The sequence below is a fragment of the Crinia signifera genome, chromosome 12 (assembly GCF_055691185.1).
Source record: "Crinia signifera chromosome 12, ASM5569118v1, whole genome shotgun sequence".
Taxonomy (NCBI): domain Eukaryota; kingdom Metazoa; phylum Chordata; class Amphibia; order Anura; family Myobatrachidae; genus Crinia; species Crinia signifera.
This window is the reverse complement of record NC_139228.1, coordinates 17,184,429-17,200,400: the sequence shown is the minus strand read 5'-3', so window position 1 is coordinate 17,200,400 and position 15,972 is coordinate 17,184,429. Positions and strand designations below refer to the sequence as shown.

The 15,972-nt window shown below is 45.0% G+C and overlaps 1 protein-coding gene across 1 annotated transcript in view; it reads left to right on the top strand.

The window, feature by feature from the left end:
• TTC6 (tetratricopeptide repeat domain 6) overlaps nucleotides 1-15,972 on the top strand; it is a 94,505-nt gene that overhangs the window by 41,849 nt on the left and 36,684 nt on the right. Inside the window, exons 15-20 of the mRNA XM_083167256.1 lie at nucleotides 550-686; nucleotides 906-1,075; nucleotides 5,244-5,364; nucleotides 7,239-7,389; nucleotides 9,611-9,693; nucleotides 12,917-12,993. Of these exons, the coding sequence (XP_083023382.1) occupies nucleotides 550-686; nucleotides 906-1,075; nucleotides 5,244-5,364; nucleotides 7,239-7,389; nucleotides 9,611-9,693; nucleotides 12,917-12,993 (739 nt within the window). The remainder of the gene's footprint in view (nucleotides 1-549; nucleotides 687-905; nucleotides 1,076-5,243; nucleotides 5,365-7,238; nucleotides 7,390-9,610; nucleotides 9,694-12,916; nucleotides 12,994-15,972) is intronic.

The following is a 15,972-nucleotide window of genomic DNA, read 5'->3' as shown; positions in this document are numbered from 1 at the left end:
GTCTCCTAGTGCTGAATGTCTGTGAACTCAATTGACCCAGAAAAAACTTCTCTGCTCAGCCAATTAAAAGCAGTTTCTCAAAGCCCAGCCAATCAGAAGCAGCTAGCATGGAAACGGTTTATGATTATCTGAGCTTTTAAAACTCAGTGATCCATTTGTAGTGCCAGGACTGCAAAAAAAATACTCATTGAGCCAACTTAAGATAAATGTTCAATAAAATGGTGAAAAAATGTTTTTAAAAGTTTTTAAAATTCTGTCCTTAAATGAATCCAGCTCTGCTGACCAGACTGGTGCCGGTTCACATTGCGGTTATTTCTGTTATGGTGTAACCGGCCCAGGTTGTCTACCTTAGGCCAAGATATTCACTTTACCAAGTAGACCCAATGCTCCATGTAGCCCTGTTTTCGTGGGAACCATCCAAATGCTGTTACCATGATGGATTTTGGTGGCGGTGAGGCAAGTTTGGGGATTGTAGTTTAACATATATTTAGAACAATGGAATCTAATGATATAATCATCATCATTACATGCCGACTTTCTTCCGCTCAGTGTTATCACTACAACCCCAGCCGCACCGATGCTCTTATGAAGCATGGCTTATACTACTTTGAGAACAGCAATTGGAACTCAGCGGTGCAGAATCTCACTGCAGTCATCAAACAGGAATTCAGCAACGTAGAGGCCAGGTACAGTATGTTCCCCTGGTCTAACTATGATGCAATAGGTCAGGGGGGGTGATGTAAACTGGTGGCTCCTACTTATCGTAGGTGCTCTGCTTACTGGTTCCACCATGAAGGACACTATTATTTCAATAAGGCAAGCTTTTATAAACTTGTCATTTCATCATTGCAAATGAAAAATATATATCATCTTCTGTTTTAATGAATATTCTCATTTTGAAACAGAATTTACCGCGGAAGAGCGTACACGAAGCTGGCCCGCTACACCGAGGCAGCAGAAGATTACTCCGCTGTCATTCATTTGGATCCCAAAAACTGGACGGCTTTTTATTACCGTGGCTGCTTGTTACGTAAATGCTATCCGCAGCAGGCACTGAAAGACTACAGCGTCTCTGGTAATGGATTTGTCTCTGTATAATAATAAAATGTACATTTCAAAGCAATTTGTGTTACTACACTAGGGTACAAAGAACAGGGGACAGTTACACTGTAAATAAGAGAATCATATAACCTGTATGGTAACACATAGAGCTGCAAGGAAGTATCCGTAGTTACTCAGCTGCTGCATACCTCTCAGCTTGTGAAAAACACAAGTCGCGCACCTGAAATTTGGAGAGATTGCCTAGCAGCCATGGGGCGTGGCCTATGTTCGCGATGGTTCCACGAGGCCACGCCCCATATTCAACACTGCGACCATGCCCCCAGCCCCTTTGTCTCTGGGAACAGTGGCAAGAGGGCTGTACAGTATGATGTAGGGTCCCACACCCCTCTCCCCCTGCTGCAGAGTGCTGGCAGTGGGAGTAAAGAGGACAGACTGCCCTGCAGTAAAGCCTCTCTCCCCAGTCCAGCCGTGTGCTAATCAGGGGAGAAAGGCATCTGCAGCAGCAGCCTGTCCTCTCTCTTCCTGAGTGGGTGTCCCACCCGCCTGATGTTAGACCGTCCCGCACATGACCTGAACCCCCCACAACTTTTTTTCTCTCTCACAGAGACCCTGCAGCAGTGGCGGAACTTGTGAGTGGTGAGCCCAGGTGCAAAATATAATTTGGGCCCCCAACCTCCACCCCAACCCAAGATCACAATATGAAACACAACAGTGGGTGACAGGGAGAGGCAGATGGTGACAGGGAGCGGCAAGGGGGAGGCAGAGTGTAGGGTTGCCACCTCACTCATCCTCAATTCCTGGAGAAAGGACCCACTTTACTTAATGCGCGCGCGCTCCAGGAACAGTGGGCGTGGCCTCGTAAAATGGGCATGGTCTATTATAAAAGCGGGCGTGGTTAAGGAATAAGCTTTAAAAATGATTTGCCATGGGACACATTAACTTTGTGCAAGCAGGTACACTTACAATTCAGGACATGTTCTAAAAAAGCATACTGATCTAGGAAACACTCTTACCATCATATAAGCATTATATAATATAAATACTTGTTACAAACATGACACATTTTATATATAAACACATACATACATACATACATACATATACACACCCATATTTACACACATATATATATGTAAGGTAGGTGCTTGGTCAACATTTCGGGTTGTGGACCCTTTATCAAGACATGAAAAAATGAAAGCAAGGTACAGTACTCACATAAATAGTAGTGACAGTGACACATCACCCCGTGAATCTTCCAGCATGTGCGCCGACCCGGAGCTCAAATGTCGTCATCAGGGCGCCGGTGCGCCTGGAGGGACCCGTCAGAGTGGGGGGAGGGCGTGTTGGGGGGAGAATGCAACGGTGCCCAATCACCTAGTGAAAAAAGTGATAAAAAATTAAAAGTACAGTAACAGATCATGTCAGTGATACAGTACACATCAATAACAAACAAAAGCATACATTGCTCAAAGCTTCGCAAAAAACAATGAAACAGTGTCAAAAGTAACTAAATGACAGGCTGAGGGATGGCACTGTGTGGAGGCGATTCCTTGAAGCGTGCTGTCAGTGGAAAGGTCCATACACACTGGGCGACTAGACCCCTGACTGAATTAAATGTGGTATGTACAATAAAGCATAATGTCAGGCACAAACCTCAATAACTCAGTGTAGAGAAATAATCGGTACTTATGTAGTAACTGGGCTGCCGATTTTGAAATCGGGTCCATCGCATCGCATCGCACCCGACCATATCGCATGCGATGCGATGCGATGGACCCGATTTTTCCATAGGATTCAATGTTAAAATGGACTGAGTCCATTTTAACATGGAATTCAATGGGAAAAAGGGGTCCTTTTCATACCCCTACTATCCAAGTGGGCATGGAGTTGGATATAAACCTGTGGCGAGCGTAGCGAGCCACCGAGCCCGAAGCGTGGCGAGCGTAGCGAGCCCCGCGAGGGGACGCAGAATACCGTCCCCTCGCGGGGCTCGCTTCGCTCGCCACGCTTCGGGCTCGGTGGCTCGCTACGCTCGCCACAGGTTTATATCCAACTCCATGCCCACTTGGATAGTAGGGGTATGAAAAGGACCCTTTTTTCCCATTGAATTCCATGTTAAAATGGACTCAGTCCATTTTAACATTGAATCCTATGGAAAAATCGGGTCATCGCATCGCATCGCATCGTATGCGATGCGATATCGCATCGCATCGCATCTGATTGTATGCCTTAACTTAAGGCATACAATCAAAAAATCGGCAGCCCAGATACTACATAAGTACCAAATAATCACTAGCAAACCCGACACAGTAGCTGCGATGTCTGACAGGCTAAGGGACAGACGCTGTGCTGCTGAGCTCAGTAAAGTATATTGCCAGTAAGCAGTGGCACTGGGAAAATAACACAGGCATAAATTATACAATATAAAGAAATAATCACTGGCCAACCCCGTAGCCACGATGTTTGACAGGCTCTGGGACAGACTCTGTGCTGTGCAGATTCACTGAAGCGTGCTGTCAGTGCAAGCCGCCCCACTGATTAACCTGTTAGGTGCTGAGCAGCGCTGGTTCACTGAAGCGCGCTGTCAGTCAGTATATATACTTAACTTTAGTTACCTAATAATGGCTGGGCAGGGCAAGGCTGGGGCTGGCAGCGGCAGGAGGAGGAATGTTCGGCAATTTGACCCGCTGGGAGCAGCAGAGGGGAGGCCACACAGGACACCCACACGGAGTCTCCATACAAGCGGCGGCGGGCCTGAAGGATGAAAACTCGCGAGATGATGACATCATCATCTCGCGAGTGCGTCTGTCTGTCAGGCTGCGGAGGCAGGCCTGGCACTGGCAGGCGCAGCGGCGCCACAGAGGGGAAATACAACTGACAAAGACAATGGAGGGCTTGAGGCTTTTTCAGTCACCCGGATTCCGGGAGAATCCCGGAATCCGGGAAACTGAAAAAGCCTCCTTGAGGGTTGCCACCGAAAACGGGAGATTCACGGAAATCCGGGAGAGGTGGCAACCCTAGCAGAGTGTGACAGGAAAAAACAGTGGGTGACAGGAAGAGGGTGACAGGGGCAGCAGTGGGCCCCTTAGTCCTCATGGCCCTGGTGTACTGTGCCTGCTGTACCAATGGTAGTTTTGTCTCTGCCCTGCAGTGCTTTTCTCCAGGCAATAGGGAGAGACAGGATATCCAGTCTGACAGCTCTACAGCACACTCTCAGATGCAAAGGGTTAATTATCCTACTCAGGTAGAGGCCCTATAAACCTGAAATGGGCCCAATGCAGAATTTACGAATTGAACAAACTTATTGTTGAAATAAAAGCTCACTTAACACTGATACAATGCCAACAATGTCAGCGATAACCGCTGTGTATAATCAATGAGGGTATTGTAAGCGCTTTCAGGACACTAAGAGCAATGACAGGGTTAAAGCAAATCTCTATGTGTGTATGCCCCTATACAATAGTGGGGCAGATTTATTAAGCCTGGAGAAGAGATAAACTGGAAGGAGACAAAGCACCAGCCAATCAACTCCCAACTGTCATATTTCAAACACAGCTGATTGGCATGTGCGTTGTCTCCAGTTTATCTCTTAGCCAGGCTTAATAAATCTGCCCCATTCCATGCACTGTGTTCCAGAGCATGCCCACTGCAAAACCATGCAAAATACTCTCTGCTACATGCTAATTTGTAGCAAGCCCAATATCTATAACTTCCCCATTCATAGTGTCCTTATTTATCTCCTCATTCATTTTGATTATATTATTATTGTTTATGTAACTGTTGGTGTTAGTGTGCATGCACCCTCAATGAGGGCGTGATTCAGTACCACTCACTAAGCAGCGAACGACGCCTCCTCCCGGCCTGCCTGCGTTCCCAGGGGTACGCCCATAAACGCTGCATGTTTCCCTGATCCGGGCCGGTGTCTGCCCCCACCAGACCCCCCTCCCTCCACTACCCGTACGAACACCTCAGCGAGTATCACACAGCATGCATGTGCAGATCCCTCACCATCGGAACAGGGCCGAATTAGTCCCCGTCTTATCACTAGAGTATCACCCCCTAAGTAACAACAGGCATTGCTTATGGTTTGCTTATTCATGTTATTTTCTGTACACCAGTACACTGCATTCCAGATCCCATGCTTGCAGAATAAATCAGTATTCCTCTACAATATTCTGCAGTGCTTCTTCACGATGGATTTGAAAACCTGAATGCCTTTCTCCAACGTGGCGTTCTCTACACGGACCTTGGTCTATGGTCCGAGGCTGCTTATGACTTTGAACAAGTCCTTGCCTGGGATAAGTATGTTAAAACTGAAGTGCAATATTTATATAGCAGCATGCAAATTATATGTTGATGTTGATATTGTATGTCATTTACAAAATCTAAGCTGAACGAGGGAAAAGAAAGAAAAGGACGGGTTGTCTTATTGAAAAAACACACATAAAATATATGTTTTATTTAGAAATGTAAAACTTTTTTAGGCCTAGCTCAGACTTGACCGCTAATTAGAGAATTTGCAAATCGAGCGATTGCCCATGAGTATCATACGCATTGCTCATGCGCCAGGGGACATTAGAAAATGCGTATGAATCCTAAATGGAATTCACTACAGCCAGTGGTTCAGGACAAAATAAACCAGGTTACAAATGCACTTAGAAAAGAGAAGGGTAAGGAATAAAATGTATGGGAAATAAGGATATATTGCTTGCAGGGCCTTGCGATGTTACACAATTACATCTATTCGCCGGGCAGTGGGAACCTCCCACATCTTTTGGTGGTCACCGAAACCTTACATATGCATGCAGGCTGGGGAGGAAAAGGGTGGGCAGCTAACATCCGGTGATGTCATCTGTCCGCTTCCCCCCCCCCCCACCACCTGCGTCATGGCCTCATTAGCATGAGAACGCCCAGCGTGCTCATGGAACGCTGGGCATTCCCATATGCTAATGTGGCTGCCCGACTCCCCCTGCCCCTCTCCGCCCCCCCCCGCCCGCTGTGTTGGGTGCGTGCACGCACCCTGCGTATGCACATGTGCAGAAATGCGCAGAATAAAACATTGTCCCTGTGCGCACGCAGGCTAGCTGTGAACCGACCTGAATAAGGTCCACAGTGCAGAGCGAAAGACTACCAGCCAATCAGCCTATAACTGTCATTTTTCAGGTTGGTTTTGAGAACTGATAGGTGGTAATATATAATAAAGCTGGCATATGGTTGATATGTCTACAGAGTCTTGGTTGACACCAAAAGGTCGACACAACCTAAAGTTCAATATGAAAAAATTCTACTTTTTTCCTTTTCCCCCATACTTGAACATCCATGCGGACTGCGATTGGGAATGGAAAAGTGCGAAGATACGCACTACTTTCATTTTGGTGTTGACATTGACATCAACATTTAAAAAACAAAAGCTCATGTCTACGTTTTCTGGTTTTCATGTCAACCTTTTGTCAATGTTGACATTTGGCTTGTTGACCTTTTGTCACTGTCGACATTTTGAGAACCTGTGTATTAAAATAATACAAATACCGTATGGAGGTCAGAAGCATTGAAAAATGGCAACCAGTCCGTTCGTGAAGAGGGGAGTCCCTTCTTGCAGGGAGCCCTGGAGTCGAGTAAGACACGTGTTTCGCCTGGAGGTCTATTTACTGGACACCTCTTCACACAGTATTACAGAGGATTTGTGTGGTAAAGTGCCATTAATTGTAAATTCTATTTCCATAATATCATTATATAATGGAGCAAAACTAGATTGAGAATGTATTTTGTATCTGTTGTGTTCTACATTATAGAACATTTACGTACAGTACATTTTACTCTATTGAGGGAAATTCGCTAAGATGTTGCTATGGGCAACCAATCTACTTCTTTTTTATTCAGCACCTTATAGATAATAGATACTATCTGATTGGTTGCCCATAGTAACATCCCATGTAAGTTGGACCCCTGTATTTCTTATTAAATGTCCCCCATTGTCTTTATTGTTGCTTTTGTGCTTATCTCCAACACTGTTGCATTATTTGTGGAAGTTTTCTTTAATTTTTTTGCTTTCTTTGAGTTGTTTTTGGCCTCGTACATAAAACTGCTCAATAAATAACTGTATCTGATGTTCGGGGCCGATGCGAGCTTTGTATACATACATTTGGTCTATGTTACATTTTGCTGCTCTCCCTCAGGACTGTGACTGTGGCGCATGTGAACCTGGGTCTGATCTGTCTCCTGCACCTACACCAGTATCCTCAAGCAATTCATCACTTCTCTGCTGCCATAAAAGTGGATCCTCTCTCGATACGAGCGTATCTGTGCAGGGCTCAGGCTTACAGACAGGTACCTCTTCTTGGAATATTAATCTGAAAAGGACAAAAGACCTTTTCCAGGGTCACAAGGAGCTCACGCTGGGGTTTAGCGGGGGCTTCCGGAACATCTCGGGATCAGTCAGTGTGTTTGTAAATGGGGCTCCTCTTCTCATGGCTTATACATCTCTGATGCATTCATGCACGAACAGGTGCAAAAGTTTTATTTTTCACGGGGGTCAAATGTTTGATTTTAGGGGGCCAGCCCGTGTTTAGCACTGAACAAGCCTCATAGAAGGTGCAACATATGTCATTTTTCAGACATATACAGGGTCATGAATCACAGGAGTGCACAGCTCAGTTAAGGCCCCCCGGCCCTACACAGAGATTTGGTCTGATTTGACCCGATTCCGATGGATCGGGACGATAAATCTGACCAAATCTCATGTTATTACATCCCGTCCGAACTTATGCGCGGTCCCGTGCACATAAGATTTTCTGGTACTTATGTATTATCTGGGCTCCCATGTTAAATGCACCCCATTTTTTCATACCCCTACTATCCAACTACGCATGGAGTTGATTTTATATAGTGTGGCGAGCGCAGCGAGCCACCGTGCCCGAAGCGTGGCGAGCGCAGCGAGCCCCGCAAGGGGACACGGTCTCATAAGAAAAACGGGAGCCCAGATATTACATAAGTACCGATTTTCTAAATCGGGGACGCCGGTGAGGGGAATGGAGAGCTGAGCATGAGGAGCAGGGAGCTTCAAGAAAAAAAAAACCTAATACAAATGAATGGGCAGCCAGTGATTGGCTGAGAGCTCTCTCAGCCAATTGCTGATTGGCTGAGAGCGCTCTCAGCCAATCAATGGCTGCCCATTCATTTGTGTGGGCTTTTTTTTCTTGCAGATCCCCCTGCCTGGCTCTCTGTTCCCCTCGCCTGCTCACCGGCACCCCGCCGCCTCTATGTCCGCCACCCCCTGCTCCCTCCACCTTGCAGCGCCCTGCTCCCCCTGTCCCGCATTCCGTTTCCCCCTAGCCGGCTCACTGGCATCCCATGCCCATCGCCTCTATGTCCGCCATCCCCCTGCTCCCTCCACTTGAAGCTCCTCGGGAGTTGCATATGATTTATCATGCAATTTTTTCCATGCTTGGCACATGAAGTGCCTAATCGTGTGGGGGCCTTTACTGTAGTAAAATCATATTACTTACAGCTTCTCTTGGTTCGGATTGGAGCAATTAGTGGTCTGGGAAGGTTGACATGAGTTTTTAATTTTTTTTTTAAGCCGACATGTGCTGACAGGTGGTATTTCATGCCTTACCATCCACTAGAGCGTATATGGAGAATAGAATAATGCAGCGAGGGGCACACTTTGACAGTGTCCATGTCGACTATGTTGACATTTGGGGAGAAAAAAACGTGAAACTCATGTCGACCTTTGGACTGTCAACCTAACCATTGTCGACCTAATGTTTGTATTGACCTTCCAAACCTGCCGACCTTAGCCATGTCAACCTATTTCATGTGTTGACAATGTCGATCTTCTGTGGTCCACCCAATGACCCATACCCGAAAAAAAACAGTGAGTACTGAAAATGTTTCTCCTAACATGACTAACAGATGATATAAAATTGAGAGTAATATACTTTCTAAGGGGGCAGGCATGACCAAATATGCAAGCATGTCCCCTAAATGATGTGGCCACCCTCATCAGCAGCGTGCGGGTGTGGTATATGTTGTTGACGAGCACAGTTGAAATGCATTCATTATGTCGACATGCAGCATGTCATCATGCTTGGCATGTTGACACTGACGAAATGTCATTATGATTAGAATGTAAAAAAAAAACACTCAGCCACACTCTCCAGTACTATGGCCCAACATTTCTGATGCTGGCTATTGGGGCCTACACACGGGGAGATTTTGCTGAGCGATCTGAGCGGCAGCGTTCATTTCCTGCGATTCTTGACTTTTTGGGGAGGGGCGGGGCTCAATATACAAATTGTGTTATTTAGCCCCGCCCCTCCCAGAAGACCCGCAAATTGTGGGTTTTGCCATACTGGGGGTGGGGCTTGATGATGTCTACATCAGGGCCCGCCCCCCGAAAGTGCTGTTGACAGTCTAATCTCCAGGCTTCTCCTGGAGAGGAGACTTTAAAATGTCCATTCGGCTTCAGCCTGTGAGTGCGTAAGTAGATTAAAAAACATAATCTGACACTGCGTGGATATGATCTGTGTCTGTGTTACATCCACAGATGAGCAATTTGCACAGAGCCTTGAAGGATATAACTTGTGCCATCCATCTGCGTCCTGACTCTCCCGAGCCTTATATAATCCGGTAAGTACCTGTAATGCCGGAAAATGTAGGCAGCAGTGGTGTTATATACAGAAATGCATGCAGCTATATACAGTACTTAGTAATATTTATATAGAATGCAAATTTAGTAGTGACTGAAAATTGCAGCAATTTTATGGTTAAAAGCCCGCCAAAATGACAGCTTCTGCAATGTGCTTTCACTTTGAGCTGTGATAGTTTTTAGCCCACAAACTCTCCATCCCGCCCCCAGTCCCTATCTGCTACTATCTCCATTTTCTGTCTTCACTGATCCTCTCTCCATATCCAGCAAGTTTGAAACAGATAAGTGTCCCTGCAAAAATGGCTTTCACTTTCTGTTATAACATCTTTTAGCACACAAAGGAGTCATTTGGTCTATCGAGTGGCCGCTAGTGGTCAGTGGTGGTACTTCACCTCATAGAGGAGGGGAGTAGTTAGCCTTTTATATACTGTATATAGATGGGCCTCCAAATTGTTATGTGTACAGTAACCACTGCTAATATGCAGAGAGTATAACATGCACAGCTCACCGGCTGCTGGTTCCGGATTAAAGAGTTGACAGTGTCAACATAGACAAGCAAGGTCGACATTATTATTATCATTTTATATATAAGGCGCCACAAGTGTTTCGCAGTGCCGTACAAAGGAACAGTACAGGGAGACAAAACGTAACATTACCCTGTAAGATAGTCCCTGTATGTGAGTGTGAGGTGTTTGTAGAGGATTCTGAAGGGGAATGGGAGGCAGTGTAGATTTTGTTGAAGGGGAGTGGCAGAAGTGGAGCGGCGGGAGAGGAAGATAAGCCTGGCTGCGGAGTAAAGGACAGATTGGGAACAGATTGGAGAGGAGCCAGTTGGCAGTGAGTGAGGTCAGTGACAAAAGGTCGACATGCACAAGGTCGAAACACAGGTTGACACAAGCAAAATCTCGTTGTGAAAATTGTTGATACCTGAGCACATGTAAAACGCGTTTGGAAACTTTACCGTTCCCAGTCAGAGTCCACATGGATGTTAAAGTATGAAAATGTCCAAAAAATCATGAAAAACTCATGTCAACCTTCTGTGTGTACCTTTAGTCACAGTCGACCTAATGCATGTCAACATTTTGTCAATATCAGCCTTGTACATGAGAACCTTTTTGGTGTCAACCTATTGACTGTCTATCTGGACCTTGTCGATCTATCTTCCGGATACCCCCAGCTGCAGCTCCAGGCCTCCACATAAAGATAGGCCCATCATTATGACAGCAGGATGATCACCAGATGGCCACATATAGCAGGCCATAAATCATAAGTATTCACATTTTTGCAGTTTTATACAATCCCCAAGGAAATGTTTTACTTATGTCTGTTGTATAATCACCACTAGATGGTGACAGAGAGCTATTATTCATATACATTGGTTCTATGTGAATTCTATATGGTTTGCTTTCACCAGCATAATTCCTAGACCACGTATACAATTCACAGCAAGTGGATGATTTCAAATGAAACATAGGAGTTATCTATTTTCATATGAGCAAAAATACGTTGGACTTCCTTATTTGTATCTTCAATGAAAAGGGATTAATCCTATCAAGTATGAGGTTGGTGAGCAGCGATTGCATCGGGGACATAAAGAAGGCCCCATCACGGCCTGATCCCTGACTTGCCGATGTATGTGAGGGGACGCAGTACAAAAATTGACACCCCTAAAACTGCATGTTGTCTTTTTCACAGGTCGATTATTTTTATGTCAAACATTTTTCCATGTTGACCTTTTGGGGTAGACACTGTCATTCTTACGTGCAGTTATAAAACTCTATTTTGCTACAGGTGGAATGGAAACAAGGGGCCTGATTCAGGTTAGTTTGCAAAAGCAAACTCCTTCTTTAATGGACAAAACCTTGTGCACTGCAGGTGGGGCAGATATAACATGTGCAGAGAGAGTTGCATTTGGGTGCGGTGTGTTCAAACTGAAATCTAAATTGCAGTGTCAAAATAATGCAGTCAGTATTTACTCTGCACAGAAACAAAATAACTCACACAAATGTAACTCTCTCTGCACATATTCCATCTGCCCCACCTGCAGTGCAGCACGGTTTTATCCATTAAAGAAAGCCTTTGCTTTTGCAAAACCACCTGAATCACCCCCAATGTTTTCCTCCCATAATCAGCCACAATACTCCAAAATTCGGATTTGTAATACCCCTTCAGACATAACAGAAAATTACCGGGTGAAGCAGTTCTACCCGGTAATTTGTGTAGTGTGAAAGGGTCATCCCAGGTCTTAAATCCCAGGTCGCCGATTTGTGACCCACGTAGACCCTTTCACACTACACAAATTACCCATGTAATTTAGCAAATTACCAGGTTGACAGTTTTTAATCCGGTAATTTGCTGCTATCTGTGACAGGGGGTCAGACTGCACCCAGCAAAATGGCCCGGCACTCAAAATGCCGGGTAATTACCAGGTCGCATGTCTGAAAGGGGTATAATGCAGAGAAAGCAAGTCACTTTGTGCCTGAAACAAATTATGAAACTGATGCAAGTCTCATCCAGGGAATAACTTGAGATGGTCCAAAGGGGATCAGTGAACTCAAAGGGATCTGGATGATAAGTCCACAGGTTCTAGGTCAACACCATATAGTTGACATCGACAAGGTGGACATAGACAAAATGTTGAACCAAGAAAAAAGTCGGCTTGGTTCAACATGGTGGACACATAAAAAGGTTGACTTCAATTGTTTTGGATTTTTTTTCTTTTATTTGAACTTTTACCAACTTTATCTTCCACGTAGATTGGAGAGAGCGAAGCAGCACACTAATTTGGGGTCCATGTTATCAAATCTACAATAGGAAAAGCCATGTCAACCCTTTCATGTGTCAACAATTCCCGTTTCGATCTTTTTCTTGTGTTGACCATTTTTGTATGACATCCGAACTGAAAGAGGATGACATTATTTTTTTCTTGATAGCGCAGTGTTTTACTCACGCTGAAATACGCAGGTTCCCCGTGCCGACTACAGTGTATTTATAGAATGTGGCTCCAGTCTAACTATTGCTAGAATAACAATTTGCAGTACATCATGAAAAAGCAATGATCTGTTCAGAACCTAGATTTCTTTTTAATGAGAGCTGCAGGGTACAGCCAACATAATCAGTTCATAAAGGTCACGTTCCATTAAAATGCAGTCATTAACAGAGAAAGGTCATGTTGACCATTAGTGAATCCAATGTCTTCTGCAGGGGGCAGTATCTGTACGAGATGAAGAGATATGACCTTGCCAGCTTCTGCATTCACCATGCAGCCAAGATGACGGAAGGTACGGAGCATTGTCTTATAATACAATAATTGTACGTAATAATTGTACTGCAACAAATATCAATGGAGGGGCCTACAGTTGTGTTTTGGAGCCCAAGTTAATACCTTATACCCAGTCTAGAAGGAGGAGGGGGCAATCCACAATCTCCCACTCTGTGGAAAATCGGAGCAAGTTCGACAGTCTGGGTGCGGTAGAAAAACCTAGTAATGACCCTGTGACATTGGCCATTTTATACACTGGACATCGTATGGAATACAGTATTAATATTTAACACTATAGATGGTGTATAGTATAGGCTGTATCAAACATTTAAATAATATAAATAAGTGGTCAGGAAAAAGTTAAAAATACCATAGTAGGAAAATACACAAACCAGTACTGCACTATCTAAGCACACATTCTCCCACCTCATGGTAATGCTCCTGTCTCTTCTTCCTGGTAGCTACTCTCTGGTCCAGTGCACTGATTAAAAACTCAGATCCCGGGAATTTAGGCTGGTGTTAAAGCTCCTGCCTTAGGGCCTCCCATCTTAGTAAATAACCCCTGTAGCCTCTCAAATCTTGTCTCCTTTAGCTAAGATCGACCTATATCTATAGTGAGATAATGGGGAATTTGAAAGTATTTCCAAAAATCAGATTGTATCTCATTTTGGTACTTGTGTATTATCTGGGCGCCCGATTTTTTCATTGGATGCCACATGCGATGTGATGCGATGCAATTTTTCATTTTAAAGACCCAATTTTTAATTGTATAGTCAGCCATGGGTGATTTCATGCTTCATGCTTCAGGCTCGGTGGCTCGCTGCGCTCGCCACACTATATAAAATCAACTCCATGCGTAGTTGGATAGTGGGGGTATGAAATCACCCATGGCTGACTATACAATTAAAAATCTGGTCTTTACAGAATTGTATGCCACTATATTGCATGCAATGCGATGCGATGCAATACAATGAAAAAATCAGATATTACACAAGTACCCTCATTTTTCAGGTTATTCCATGAATTATTTGATGCCCGATGGAGGGAGGGCCACTTTGATATTTCTGAGAAGCAGATTCGCGCGCTAAAATGAGACTCACCGTAACCTTTGCATCTGCGTCAAGACATGAATTAAAGGCCTGTTTCAGACCGGTTCGCAAGGCTGTGTATATTCACAGATTAGTGAGCAGTGCCCACTTTAACCCCCCCCCCAACCCCCTGTCGGCCGAATCTGCTTACTAGCATGCGTGTGGATGCGTTAGCATACACATTCCCTTGAATGTGGCTGAATGGGACAGAAATAATTCAATGGTCGCTCATGGAGCGAAGGCACCGGGGGGGGACATGGAGCGAACGCACCGGGGAGCACATGGAGCGAACGCACCCGGGGGGGGGGGTGAGAAACTTGGGCGCGAATTTGGCCTGATACAAGCAGGTCTAAATGACCCTCTAGGCCAAGTGTCAAGAGCTAGGAGTCACTGTCAGACTTCTATGCACGGTCTCTCATTGGTTAAAATACACCACGGACCAAAAAAGAAATCCCACTTTCTACCACGCATATGTACTATAACTGGCACATTGGTGTCCTTGCTGTCAGCATTTGTGATTAGAACACAGCATCTATAATTACACTAAAGAGAATTAGGGTTTAATGTTTGCTTTAGCTGAGTCATTGATATTCTGTAGTCAGCATCTCCGTGAGCACAATCTGCTTGGGTCTATCGAGGATACACTGTGTCTCTCCAATCCATCACTCCAGGTAGCACGGGCTGCCGGCATGCAAGGATATACAGAACACATGGATAATTAACACTTTCAGGTCCAATGTCTAGTCAGGCTCAACAGCCCTAGCGCTAGTAGCAGATCCAGTGGTGAGACACTTTAAAATAAAAACATCATTCAACTTTCAATGTAGACCATTTTTTGAATAAAAATAAAATAAAAGTTACAATTAATTTAAACATTTAAAAGGGGTGGAGCCAGAGGCGGGGCAAGCAAAGCTGGTATTAGAGTGTGTGTGTGGGGGGGGGGGGGGGAGTTTACCAGTGCATTTGCATCATTGTGGCCATGCTCACCCCTGTGTATTTCAAGCATTAAACAGAGGGTGGTGGGGCCACAATGACTACATTTACATCATCGGGTCCCACGCAGGGCTAAATTAACCATGGGGCCCATCATGGTGACAGCATGGTGATCACCTAACAGACACCAACTGGACATATAGTTGGCCATAAATCATAATTATTTAAACTGCATTCATATTTTGCAATTTTTGTATTTTTATATATTTAAGGAGACATTGGGGAGTATAGTGTATGGGCTCTACATCCCTAAATGACATTGGCCTTACCTCCTCCACATCTCATAATAGGCCCCTTCACATTTACAGCTCCAGTCCCATTAGGCCCTTAATCCGACCCTGGTCACAAGGGAGGTGTATGTGTGCGTGTGTGTGTGTGTGTGGGGGGGGGGGGGTTCAAGAGGATGATGCCAATGCTGGGGACTTGTCTACCTTTCCGGGGGTGGGAGGCGGACTTGATTTTCGGGACCCTCCTGGCTGTTCCGGGAGGGTAGGTAAGTATGGTTCCCTCTGTCCATATCCAGGAAGTTTGAAGCAGATTATTTTGCTTTCACTTTCTGTTAAGGAGTAATTTGGTCCGTTGAGTGGCCTCTAGTGGTCATTGGTGGCACATCACCTCAGAGGTGATATGTATAGATGTGCAAGAATATAAACTTATAATACAAAAGGAAATAAGTTCAAAACTTATAGTATAACTATGCCCTGAGAGGGCTACACAAAACAGGAGGGATGTAAATGGTCCATTGCCACATACCAGTGTCGTAGTGAAACGATTTGGCACCCATGCTCCCAAACACTGGACATCATAATATTATGCTGATGGGGCGTGGCCTCCTGCACCAGTATGTAGTACCGTACTGTAGTACAGCCTCCTAAGGATTCTCCAGGCAGTTCCATTTGACATGGGGAAGCAATGTT